General features: G+C 39.9%; 1 protein-coding gene across 1 annotated transcript in view; it reads left to right on the forward strand.

Moving 5' to 3' along the window:
* The window catches only part of EMILIN2 (elastin microfibril interfacer 2), a 566,143-nt gene that overhangs the window by 529,479 nt on the left and 22,380 nt on the right, over window positions 1–14,284 (forward strand). The window contains exon 7 of the mRNA XM_044065564.1: window positions 547–675. Within this exon, the coding sequence (XP_043921499.1) occupies window positions 547–675 (129 nt within the window). The remainder of the gene's footprint in view (window positions 1–546; window positions 676–14,284) is intronic.

Below are 14,284 nucleotides of genomic sequence, written 5' to 3' on the forward strand. Positions count from 1 at the left end.
CTTATTTATCATCTGACAAGGTATTTCTAAGTAGTACTATCCAGGTTTATCATATTGGCCTTGAGCTCATTGAGTGCAGGACTGGCTCTGGCTCCCCTTAACCCTGAATTGGACTAAGCAGGCAATCAGCAAATGAATTATTGAATGAATGTATGAATGCATACTTAAATAACCTGTAAGATACCAAAGGAACCTTGGAATTAACATCTAGAGAGAGAGAGAGGTATTTCTTGCTATTGAAAATATTTCTTATGAATATTCTACTGGTATCTTGTTATATGATATGCACATATTTAGTTTCCTGCACTGAATTTATATGAAACGCTACAAAAATAGTTAAAATACCAGCTACGTGTGTTCATATGGACTTATCTGAAAGAGGGAAAACAGTAAATCCTCAAGTCTTGTTCTTGACATACTCATTGTATTGTTTAAGATAAAACCGTTTTATTATTGTTTCTAGGCCACATGCTGAATTGGAAACCTATGTTACTTGGCTCATATTTATATATATTTATAAATAAACATTTCTGTTTTTTTTTTCAGGAAGAATTACAGCTCTTGCCCCTGTATCTTTTTCTGTTGGTCTGAATGAAAAATCTGCAGATGCTGTGGGAGTGATTCACTTTAACAAAGTGATGGTAAATGATGGTGAACACTACAATCCCACTACAGGTAAGGAATATAAAACACAAATTGTAATGCACTTACCACAGTGATGTTCTAATGTCATAAATGTGGATTTAATGACTGAGTGGTTTATGCACAGTCACTCCTAATTTTGTTGGTGGCTGCCCATTGTAATGAAGATGGGTAAACCATTTGATAGACTGGGGTTGTTCCAGTTGGTAAGGGAGTAACGGGCATGTATATGCTGAGGGGAGGGCAGGATACAGCCAGATACACACTGTACAGGACCTCTTGGAGGAGAGGCTGGAATGCAAGTGTATGGTCTGAGGCAGGTGCAAGCCACTGCTGGGTGGTATTTGTACATTATATTATATTTTATATGTCCATTAAGCAGGAAAGCTCACTGGACATGTATTCCTTTTCATGAGTGACCCATCAGAACTTTCTGGTTAAGTGTGTTGCTCAGTGTCAAATAGCAAGCGTATGGAGGTGCAGTAAGCAGCTCTTTAACAGCTTAGAGCCTTAAGCCTCTGCACTAACTACCAGAAATAGTAGATATGCAGGAGCGTGCATCCAGGTGGGAAAAGCACTCTAAGCCTCGGTGTTGGCACAAATACCTCATTCCTCCCACCCAGGGGCTGGGGTTACTGTCTGCTACTGAGAATGGGAGTTTAGTGAAGCTGAAGCTTGGTCAGGTGAGGGATTAATATGCTAATGCTGTGTGTTTAATGTGAGGACTGGGCTGATAGCTGGGATACTTGATTAGCAGTCAAGGCATGTAGGAATATGACTTCATGGGGTGGTGCTGGAGTCTAGCAAAGAGATGTTTGCTGTAATGAAATGGTGACTGAGGTAATAAGGAGAACATATAGTTGCTCTGGCAAGATGCATACGAATGCACAGCTATATTAAGACTGAAGTGCCTTGGTAGTGTTTCTGGACATATCTTCATAAGACAACTTTTTTGGATCACAATACTGTGTTATGTGTGGCATATTCACCAATTTGCATGTCTGTACTACAGTTTTCTACTTCCCAATGCTTCTAAAAGAGACATATAACATGTTGATACTTGTGAACAATAACGTCTGTGGTTCTCTATACATTTTTGGTCATGAAATACCCATATATATTATAAGGGAGCATTTTAGGAATGTTATCTTGTTTTTCTACAGTGTGAAATTGTTTGGAATTGCATGCCATTTCACTGTACCTGACTGTCATTTTATCTAGTATGTTTAGTCCCACAGACTCTGATACTCAGGCTAGCTTGTTTGGCAATATAAAATGGGGCACTTTGTGGTAAATGTTAACTCCAAAGAAAAATAGTAGCTATTCTGAGTTCTTAAGCTATACTTAAATCTAACATATGCAAACCATTAGAGATAATAACAGTGATTTCTTAGGACAGCAACATATGTTAAGGAGAGGAGAAGGCCAAATGGTAGTAGAGAGATAAAGTTAAAGTGGGTGGATTTGGGATAAAAGAATGATAAAAAGTATGGCTGCTGATCTGCAGTAGAAAGTTACTAGACTAAAGCTGACAAAGCTCTATCAGGTATAGTAATACTGGCTTTGAAGAAGTCTACCACAAGAAAGTGGAAAAAGGTAGACCCTCCCAACAATAGAGGAATACAACAATTTGTTATACCAACTCTATCGCAAGAAACAATGATATTGGGGAAATAAAGTCCTGTTGCTAGGCAAATAGCAGAGGTGGATGTGGTCAATGGAATTATAATCTTAATCAGAAGTGTCCTTACAGACCCTACTTTAAGTTTCCTATTTACTGACACAAATGGAATATGAAAAGACTGTATGTACAAATAAGTTGTCCAAATAAGCTAAGTAGCAGCAGTTATCAATGAAGGTGAACTGCTTTGTATTAACACTTAAAAAATGTGCTTTATAGTTTTGATTGACATTTTAGATGTGTTATTTACTAAAAAAGGAAAACGCTTGAGTGACAAATATTTTAACTAACTTGTATAAAAGAGAACATTGTTATCCCTGGTATTGGGCCAAGACAAATTGTATAATTGATATGCCTATATAATCACTAGATGTAAATATAATTTGGCTTGCCACAGGGGAATAATTCAAGTCTACCATGCATGAGGTCTGCACATTTGTTATACACTGCATAGTGGAAATAAGTTTAATAAACATGTTTTCTGGAAAAAATATGGCTGCTAAAGTAATACATATTCCACATTCACAAAGAATAAAATATTAAAAATAAATTAGCATTTGTTTTTAATTAATTTATTAGACTCCAGAATCTTAGTGTGATAGCATTTTATATTCTTGGAGATAAAATAAGTGCTCAGAAGATGTGATCTGATCTTAGTCTTTCCCATATGATTAATGCGTCTCAAAAGAATCCTCAAATAGTAAAAATGAACAAGGCTAGTTTTCATAAGAATAAAGATAATACTTATGGGAGAATGGCCTTTATAGCAAAGAATGTTTAGAGGTTAAGATATATAAAGACAGGAAAATGAAATAAATGATTTCCTTTCACATAGCTGAGAGCAAGACAAAAGCCAAAACTTACCGGCCTATTATTCCAAACTTGCTGTAACAGAAAAGTTATCGAATCACTTTTGAAGGAAAGGACTATAAAGCACACAAGTCTAATTTATTCAAATGATTCACAACAGCATGTTTATGTCATAGAACTGTAATGCAGTTTTATAACTAGGAAATAAGGGTATTGAACCAAAGAGCAAATGTAGATGTAACCTACCTATAGTTTAGGAAGCTATTTGGCAAGGAATCATATCAAAGGTTAATAAAGACTTTAGACTCTACTGAAAACAAATATGACTAGCTGTAGGGTATCATATCTGTCAGCAACAGGAAACCTTTGTATAATAGTGATTACAGTAAGGTTGACAACACTGAAAATACACAATAAGGGGTAAACACTAATAAAAGCTTTTAGTGACACTGGATATATGATCTGAAACATGGGAGCTTAAATTTATTGTAAAAAGATGATAAACAGTATATCTGGAAAGCAAAAACCCTGAACACCACAAGAAAAATAAGTGTGTGGAGGGAAAAAAGTAGCAACAACATAAGCAAAAGAGTGACGTGTAGTAGCTGATGAATGAAATATGCAAAATACACATTTCTTCTTCATTTGTGCTCAATAAATAGTACCAGTTCATTGAAATTAGCATTTGGTTTTCCTAAGTGATGCAGGAAGATGAGATAATACAGGTGTAACGCAGGTGTTTTGCAAGCGTCACAGAGTTTGAGTCATCTCCTTCCTTTAGTTGGTAGTCGAAGATGGACTAATAAATCATATAATAGTAGGAGCAGCAGGGACATTTTACCAAATGGTAATCATTTGCTTAGCAAGTAGTTTTTTCTGCTGTTTTTATTAGTCTGATGCCATAAATTGGACCTTTAAATAAAAGCAAGGGGTCATTATATAATGTTGTAGCTGCTCGCTGTCTCAGATGCCTTCATTTGTGTATGTTGTGAGAACATTATTTGCCCAGCTCAGGCCCCTATTTTGTTTATATCCCCTTCATAACCCTCCCCTGTTTTTGTTTTTCTTTTTTGGTGCAAAGTAATACAGCTGTTATTAAAAATGAATATCAGTCTATTATATCACATAATATTTGTATGCTGGTATTTCTTATTCTTTGCGATTCAAAATATAGTATTCAGCTAACAGCTTATTCAAAGGCATGCATAATAAAAATGTTTCATTTTCTGTGCTTTTAATATTCTGTAATAATAACAAAGGTCTGCAAATTTCTTGGAATCTACATTAGATTAAGTTTGATAAAAAATGCATATTTTCTGGACAATATCATACATCAAATATGCATTATCTAAATTCAGTTATGGCCTACAATTTTCTTTAAGGTACCTACTGTTTTTTTATACACTTGCATTAGATTGGTCTTTCAAAATACTTCTGACAGAAACCCATAATGTATAGCAATATTAAACCAAAATAGTGACTATCCCTGTAAAGAGAGAAACAATATTTTTGACATAGTGCTGTCTAGGGGTAGGGTGATACTCTTCTCTTTATTAAATGTTAGCTGCCTCAGAGTAATAGTCAAAGTCTCTTTACAAAATTCCAATTCATTTATTTTATAACATGTCAGGTATTTGGTAAAATCTGTAGCATCTAGCCGTGACACAGTGCATTTGCTTATGTTGTGGGTGACCCAAGTTCAGTTAACAACCTGCTTGTTATTCTTTAATGAGGGATGTGTTACTCCTGAAGTAACACCTAAGCATACCTAGGAAAGCTACAAGCAGACACTCTACCATAATGGCCATGACATGGAAGGCACAACTTGACACCAAATGTGACGACCAGGCTTGCTTGCAGGGTTTGAATCAAACAACTGCCAACTTGTGAACCATCTGATAATGTGAGAGATAGGGACTATAGTCTTTGGATTCACTGCACTGTCCAAAATAGGTCTGATGCCTACCAGACATATGGCCTCTTGAATCACAACACTGGTACCCAACAAACTAAAGTAAAGAAGTACGCACACAAATTTGTTTGAATAATCACTTCACTAAATGTAAGTTGACCACAAGAGCATAAAAGTAATATGTACTGCTGTTCCGGATATGGACTTCTAACATCCGCAGCCAGATTAGGACGACACAGTGATCACTTACAAACCCAAGTCTTTGGCCAGGAACCCCAGCCCAGATCTTTTTCTCATTACTGTGTGAACCACAGTGTCTTCCAGTGTAACTGCCTTTTAAACAAATTGTTTACTTACACATACACACACAATTCTTAGGAAAGGCTGGTAGAATTCTTCAATTCCCCCACAGATTCCATCCTGGCATGGTAGCACTGCAGCCACTCTACATATGGAGAGGGACTGAGACACAACAGTTACCTGCTAATCTTGATTTAACTAAATATAAATTATAAAATATATATCTCACCAGCAGCATGCTCAAGTGATCTGGCTAATTAGATATGTTTACTACAGCTTGCCAACCTTCAGTGCTAAATAATAACTTCTTCTCAGATAATAATTATACATAGATAAGTAAATAATAAATACTACCCAAAAGATCACAATCATAAATAAATATAACTTTACGTAAACAGAGAAGCTAAGACAGTGTTAATACACATTAAATATGCAGAGGTCAAAACAATGCACAAAGAGTATAAAAGTAACAGTCAGTTGTGCAAGACAGACTATTTAAAGAAGAAGAATCTGATCTATGGCTATATAACTGCCCTAGCCCTCTCTAACTGATGAAATACTGGATCTAACTATTCTAAGTTAATAAAAATGTACAAGGCAGAATTCAAACAGCAAAACTTCAAAGAAATGGTCAACAAAGCAAAACTTACTAACTTTGTTTCATCTGTAAATATGTGTATCTAATCTCATCTTATCATTTCTATTCCGACAAAAAAAAAAAAAAAAAAAAAAAAAACAGAAGATAGTTACTTCAGATTACAGCATGTTTTTTTTTTTCCACACAATAGAAGAAAGACTAATGAAACAAGATTTTTTGAGTGGCAAAAAGCCAGAAAACCCGGAGAAGTGCAAATCTCAAAAATCAATCTTATTCTTAAATCATCTTTTTGCAGAAGGGGCAAGTCCCCCTCCTCCATGCCCCTAAACTTATATATATACTAACTCAAGATTGCCATACCTCAGAGAAAAGGGAATATTCTGAGATCTGGCATCTCGGACTTAGTATATGTAAGTCTGTTCTTTAGGCCATTCAATCTCCATATTTCAGTACTCAATCTAGTGGGTCGCGACTTTTCAAATGATTACCAACTTGGAGTCCCATACGGAGTATAAAAAGATTCTCCTTTTACTACTAATGACTGTTTCTTTTAAAGCATATTGTAATTCCATTTTTGGTAGCCTCTTTTCTTTTTGAATTCAGATCCTTGTGTTACGTAATTATATACAAGCAGTTAGATCCTTCCCAATACATTTCAGAAAGTTACTTTATCTTCCAGTTACAAGATCAACACATTTCTGTTTTGCTTTTCTTCTCTCTCTGTGTTTTTTTTCTGTCACAGAAAGTCACAAGATTACACCCAATTTTATGTCACAAGAAGCACACATATTGCAGAGCTTCGATATACACTTACAAATGTGCCAACATTATGAAAAGGAAAGACAAAAGACATCACCTTTTTAAATCAGTTTTCTCTAACCCCGCACGAGACCAAACTAAACAACTACTGTATGTGGTAATGGCACAGTGAAAGATCAGATCCTTGAGTGTCCCCATAAGAAGGATATTTCTGTGGATAGTGCATCAAAAAACAATTTTATGATGACTGGGGATCCCACTGTCCAGCTCTAATTGAAGGAAGATGACTGGGCAAGCTATGAAATGTAGGCAGTCCTTGGGTGTCTAAAAGCAAGTGGCAAAATGATTTTAAAAAGCTGCATAGGAGAGTTGTCATATGCACTAAAATATGATGCTGGCTAGTTTGATGGTATAGGTGGATATAGCTTTGACTGTAACCCAAATTACTTGGTTTCAGCTAGCAACCCAGACAATGGAGGAACCAGATGGAAGGGAAAATGATGAAGCTTTAACATGTTTGCCTCTTCCCAGAGGGAGAGAAAGGAATGGTGGTGTCTTTGAGCAAAAAGGACAATTCCCCCACTCTAGTTCAAAGCGAAGACAAAGAACACAGCAGGTGAAAATAGCAGTAACATGATAAGGGAATGTTGCGGATGGATGAATGGGTTTAAATTGCCAAGTAGGTGGGAATGTCTCCATTCCATGCTCACTGTATGCCCCCCAGTAGTACTGTATCTAGTTAAATAGTGGGGAAAGGGCTTAGGCAGGGACTGTATAAGTAAAAGTCACAATAGCTGCCATTATCATGGCTGCCCCACAGTTTGCGCCAACCTGAAAGGAAAGGGGAGATTTTCTCCCTGGGCCTCTGCTGAAAATGGTTACATACCCAGGCAGACTATCCTGGTAAACAAATGTCAAATAAGTAAATAAATAAATAAATAAATAGTAATTTCTTTTTAGTGACCAGACAGATGAGGGGATTGATAGATGATGTTAAAGAAATAACCAATTATTCATTAACCATTATGATTGTATGACAGTCATTTAAAGAATGCATCAGTGTCACAGACCTGGCTGACAGACAGGATCCAGGAAGTTAGAATTGGGGAGTCCACCTCTACAAAGTGGAGTCCTTCAGGGATCAGTCCTTGGACTGCTCCTTTTTGCATTTACTTCTCTGTAGTCAAGACCAATGTCGGTGGTCTCTGGCTGACTAAATTTGCAGAAGATTGCAAATTAGGAGCTGTCATTGAATCCCACACTGACACAAATATTCTACAGGAGGGGCTGACACAAACAAACAACTGGTGTCAGAGCCATGGACTAAAGCTAAATGCCAAGAAATGCATAATAGTATCCTTCAGGAAGTCATCCACCCCTGGTAACTATCATATTGACAACACACCCCTTAGAGCTGACCCAGTTGTCAGGGACTTAGGGACACACATAGATAGTAATCTAGCCTTTGACCATCATGTATCTACGGTAGTGAGGAAATCATTCTATGTTGGGCAACTTATAAAAAAAGGTATGGCATCTAAGTCCAAAGAAGTCATTGTTTCAGTGTATTCGGCATTCATCAGACCTATCAAGTCCCCCTGTATAAAACCCGCTTTAGCGCGGCTTTGTGCGATTTCGCGCATAGCGCAGCATCAGGCAGCGCCGCTTAACTGGGTTTGAACCTTTCTCGGCTCCACAAAGTCTGTTCTTCACTTTTTCCCTTAGAGCTGATCTAGTTCTCATAATAAACACCCTATTCCTACTCCAAAGCCTGGCACTTGCTCACTAAAGCAATTATATAAGTCAGCACTAAAATATTAAAAGCACTACACCCTCACAAACTCCCCTTGAGTACCTTGTTCCCCATTGTCCCTTTTTTTCAATTATAAAGGAATTCCCAATACTATTCTAGCATGTCCAAGGGTCAGTTGTCAATCTCCTCTCCGGTCCAGCTGGTGAATCTGGGAATCTTGAGGCAATGTTACAACTGCCTCATGTACACAGACAACCCTCTCCTCCTCCCAACAAATTCCAACACATGTGAGAGATGCAACCATATAGCCAAACTGGAGGCTAAGCTCTCTCAACTCAGTACTGGTTTAACCAGTCAGGAGGAGAAGGAAACCACACTCACTACAATTCCAGTCTCACATAGACCTACCACGACAGCAAACCAAACACATAAACACACAAAAACATACTCGGAGGCTCTAAATAAAAATCTGCCTAAGCAGTAGAGACCTCCAAAGCAGACACCCAAGCAACCGCTACCCCAAAACAAAACACGTGCAACACATAGCTCACAAAGCCAGTGTACCGAACAGTCACAGGCCTTAAGGCTAAACAACACACCTGATACACTTGTAATAGGTGACTCTATCGTCAGGCACACTGACGTCCCGCTCACCAGGCTGAACAAGGAGAAGGTCACGGTGAGCTGCCTGTTGGGCGCTAGGATCCACCACATAACACAAGCACTCAGGTCACTCCAAGGCAAGTACAAATATGAGTCAGTCATTGTCCATGCTGGTGTGAATGACCTGAGACGTACCTCCCTGGACTACATGAAAAAAAACATAGAGGAGCACTCTGAGCATGTAGCCCAGGCCGGTATGACCCTGACCTTGAGTAGCATCTTACCTTCACCAAGAATGATGCCACAATATGAAGACAAGATGATCAATTTCAACAATTGGCTTAAGTATTGGTGTCATTCAAAGGGGATCCAATGCCTGTCAGCCTGGGATGACATGCTCGACAAGCCACGATGCTTCGCTAGGGATGGCTTGCACCTATCACCCCTGGGCTTTTGGATATTGGCAAAGGCTCTTGCCACCCCCATAGTGCCTTTTTTAGGCAAGGCTCAACAGACAAACCCACCTCCATAGGTATCACAAGGGATAAGAAACTAAGAGTAATGCTACTCAATGCCAGAAGTCTAAACCTCAAGATGCACACACTCGAAACTCTCCTTAGCATGGAGAACATCGATATCTGTGCAGTAACAGAAACCTGGTTCAAGGCTCCTGAGAGCACCCCAGCACTACCAGGTTATACCTCATACCATGCTTTTCCCCAAAACTTGGACCGAACCACCAAAGGAGGGCAAGTATCAATATTCGTCAAAGATACCCACACCTCCAGGTTGGTGGCACAGCATGAAGCATCAGAGACTATCCATGTGCAACTAACTGTGGGTAAAACTGCCTTCCAGTTTATAGCCTGCTACAGACCACCCTCCCAAACCCAGGAACCCCACTCGGCCTTCCTGAGAACACTGGAAAATATGAAGGTCTCTCCAAACACCATTATATTGGGCGACTTCAACTACCCAAACATAGACTGGGAGCATTACTCTAGCTCCAACACCCTAGCCCAAAGGTTCCTAGAATTTATAAACTCAAATGCTATGGAATAACTTGTTAGCACTCCCACAAGAGGGTAAAACATACTGGACCTGATCATCACCAACATGAGGACTCTATGCTCCAGACCAGAAGTGTATCCCTCACTGGTAAGATCAGACCATAAACTAATCTCAATGGATATTCACATCCCGACCCCACCCCCTGCTCGGAAAACCACAGTGAAAAACTTCTCTAAAGCAAATTTCACACTCCTCAAAACCAAGGTGGAATCCTTCAAAGCCCCCGGGCCTGTGGAAAATACGGCCCAGACCGCAGAATCCTTTATAAATGCATTCTATGAACACCTTCAGGAATGCATGGATCATGCAATCCCAAATAAAACCAAGACCCAATCCTCCAAAGGCAGGCATCCTGTCTGGTGGACCCCAGCCATAAACAAACTATACAATAGAAGGAGGAAGCTACTACATGATAGAGCAAAATCCCAAAAGGGAAGCCATCTCTGATCAGTATTAGCAAAAACTACGGGCACTCATAAAATCGTCTAAGGCCAGCTTCGAGAGAAAAATTGTACAGGACACTAAGGATAATCACAAGGCTTTCTTTAGTTATGTTAGGTACCTGGGTGGGAATTCCCAGATATGCTCAGAATTAGTCCAAAATGACAAAATACACCGAACCCACAGACTTTGCCAACATCCTAGCTGACAGATTCAGCGCAAACTTCTCCCTCCCCACCAAAGGGCAAATATCTCTCCCAGCAGAGTGCTGCCCTCCTGACATCTCAGATGCTCAGATAAGAGCCTCCCTCTCAAAAGCAAAACACACAGCATCAATGGGACCAGACGGTGTCCCGGGCTGCGTCCTACATGAACTCCAAGAAGAGCTAAACCCAAACATAAAACTGCTGTTCAATCTCAGCCTTACTACAGGATATGTACCCAAAGAGTGGTGTACAGCAACAGTGGTCCCTCTCCACAAAGGTGGTGCCTCAACGGATCCTGGAAACTATCGCCCCATAAGCCTGACTAGCTTGGTCTGCAAAGCTATGGAAAGGATCATCATGGACCCCATAAATAAAGATATTGGGGACCTACAGACAATGGATCCTACCCAGTTCGGCTTTGTTAAGGGCAGATCCTGCCTCTTAAACCTGGTCCATTTCTTTGAAACAGTCACCAAGGCCATTGACGAGGGGAAGGTGGTCCTCACAGCCTACCTGGACCTCGCAAAAGCCTTCGATACAATACCCCACTCGGGCATTATAGATAAGCTCACCAGCTTAAATATAAACCCCTATGTCACTAGATGGGCTGCAAACCGGCTCAAGGACAGAACCCACATGGTTAGAATTGCTGGAGCCATGTCAGACTCCAAACCAGTTACAAGTGGCGTCCCACAAGGCTCAGTCCTGGTACCTCTCTTGTTCGGTATATATTTCTCGGAGGTACAGGCCAACACGGAAGGACTGTGGCTGACCAAGTTCGCAGATGACTGCAAACTGGGCGCCATAATCGACTCTCCAGCCGACACAAGCATCCTACAAAAGGGCCTCATAGAAACAGACAACTGGTGCCAGAGCCATGGCCTCAAGCTAAGCCAAAAGTGTATAGTCATCCCCTTTGGCAAAAACAAAGTGCCCACAAATTACCACATAGGTGGTAATCCATTAAGTACAGAAGAAGTAATTAGGGACCTGGGGACCCAAGTTGATAGCAATCTCTCTTTCGACAACCACGTGGCCAAAGTGGTTAGAAAAACATTTTATATAGCCCACCTAATCATGAAGAGATTCACATCTAGATCAGGGGAGGTCATCGTGCCTCTTTACTCATCCCTCATCAGGCCGATAATTGAGTACAATGCCTCTTTTGGGATGTACCTTACCAGACACCTGCAGCAACTGGAAAGACACCAAAAGTACCTCACCAAGAGGATCAAAGGGCTCAAACAGATGCCATATGCTGCCCGGTTAAAGAAACTCCAGCTCTACTCAGTGGCATACCACCTGCTCAGAAGCGATCTGTGCCTGATGTATAAATCCATGTCCAACCTGGAATTAATGGACATGCTGCACTTCAGAAAATCCAAATCCCATCGAGCTACGCGCTCGAGAGACTTGAACCTCAGCACTGAAATAAATAGGACATGCTGGAGGGACAGATTCATAACCCAGAGGCTCCCTTCACTCTGGAATAAAATCCCAGTCCAGGTTAGGCAGAGTCCCTCATTGACTCTCTTCAAGAGGAATCTTGATGAGTGGATGTTTTAGTATATTTTAATAATACAAACTAAGTATTGTCTTAGTTTTTACGTTTTTATTCATGTACATTACATATCTTAAAGTATATATGCATACAGCTATATATATATATATATATATATATATATATATATATATATATATATATATATATATATATATATATATATATATATATATATTATACCGTATTTCTTCATAAATAAGACCTAACCAAAGAATAAGGCCTATCATGGTTTTCCAGGGTGGTCATGATATAAGCCCTACCCCAAAAATAAGCCCCAGTTAAGATCAACAACAACACATGACAGACGTGTTGAATTATAAAATAATAATATTATTGACACCTGTTGACTGAGGTTACCTTACTCTGCTCGCCATTTTCAAACCATTCGGACACCCAATTTCTTCTTTTTGCAGAAAGTCAAAAGATTCTTTCCCCGGGAGTCCTCCACGATTCTTACTATAATCCTAAATCCTCCCTCACACTTGACCTTTGAGATCCTTGGCCCATAAACACTGGCAAGTGTACTTGGATTGGTCAAAGTACAGACAACGCACATAAAATGTGCGCGCTTGATAACGAATGGATGTGGTTGTATCTTCTTAACTGTCGCCATTTTTGTTACTAGTCCTGTCTCGTAAGTCTTCAGTTAACCCCCCCCCCCCCTAGACAAGATGAGTGCAAAAAGAAAGAGCTATTCGATCAAGTACAAGAAAGGAATCATGGAGGACTCCCGGCGAAAGAATCTGAAATTAGTTAGCTTTGCTTAGGCTTGGCATCCCTTATCAGTCATTGTCTTTGCTCCGTTCTTCTTTAAGTGGTAGTGTGGGGCTTTGAGTCTCATGGGTTCTCTCTTTTCCTTCTGTTCTTTTCTGCCACTTTTGTGATGGCGTCTACCCCTCACGTGCAGGGGTTGGGAGGGTGGCCTAATGGTTAAGGTATTTGCCTTACAAACACAAGGTGCAGGGTTTGAGTCTCACAAGGGATAATTGGCTAGGCTTGAAATGGCTCGAAAGGGCAGTTAGCTTAGTACCAATCTATGAACCTATGAACCTATGGCTTTCTGCAAAGAGAAGTTGGATCTCCGAATGGTCCGAAAATGGCAAGCAGAGTACGATAACCTCAGTCAACAGGTGGATGAGGGAAATGCTAAGAAGTGCAAGTGTGGATCAGGTCGGCAACCATTATTTCCTGAGCTGGAAGACATCATCTGTGAATGGATTGCTAACAGGAGAGCAAAGGGTTTGGTTGTGCGCAGGGTTGATATTCAAGTATTTGCCCTTACAATAGCACCACAGTTAGAAATATCCCCAGAAAAATTCAAAGCATCACAACACTGGCTGGATGGCTTCCTTCAGCAATATGAACTGTCTCTAAGAAGATCGACAACACTGTTCAAGCTGGAAGATACTGAAGTTATTAAACGTGCACTTGCATTCAAGTCCTTTGTTGATGGCATCAACTTTTCTAAATAGCAACTCTCCAGCATGATTGCTATGGATGAAACTGCAGTGTTTATGGGCCAAGGATCTCAAACAACAATTGATCAGAAGGGTGCCTCGTCAATCTACATTCCCTCCACTGGTTACGAAAGTGCACGTGTTACCTGTATTTTGGCAATTCATCTAGATGGAAAGAAAACCCCACCTCTAATTATTAGTAAGGGCAAGAAAGATAAGATTGAACATGTTTCAGGCATTTACATTCTTGAAACTGAAAAAGCCTGGTGCACACAAGCAGTTATAAGAAAGTGGGTCGATATAATGCTGCCACTTGTTTTGCGATGTGACGAAAGAGGTCTGCTAGTCTGGGATTCAGCCAGCACTCACTGCACTAAAGACATGAAGAACTTCCTTGCACAGAGAAGAATAGATCAAATAATGATTCCCGCAGGAATGACTGCCTATCTCCAGACTCTTGATATTGCAATAAACAAGCCATTCAAGG

The sequence above is a fragment of the Protopterus annectens genome, chromosome 3.part0, assembly GCF_019279795.1.
Source record: "Protopterus annectens isolate FY-2018-M chromosome 3.part0, PAN1.0, whole genome shotgun sequence".
Lineage (NCBI taxonomy): Eukaryota > Metazoa > Chordata > Ceratodontiformes > Protopteridae > Protopterus > Protopterus annectens.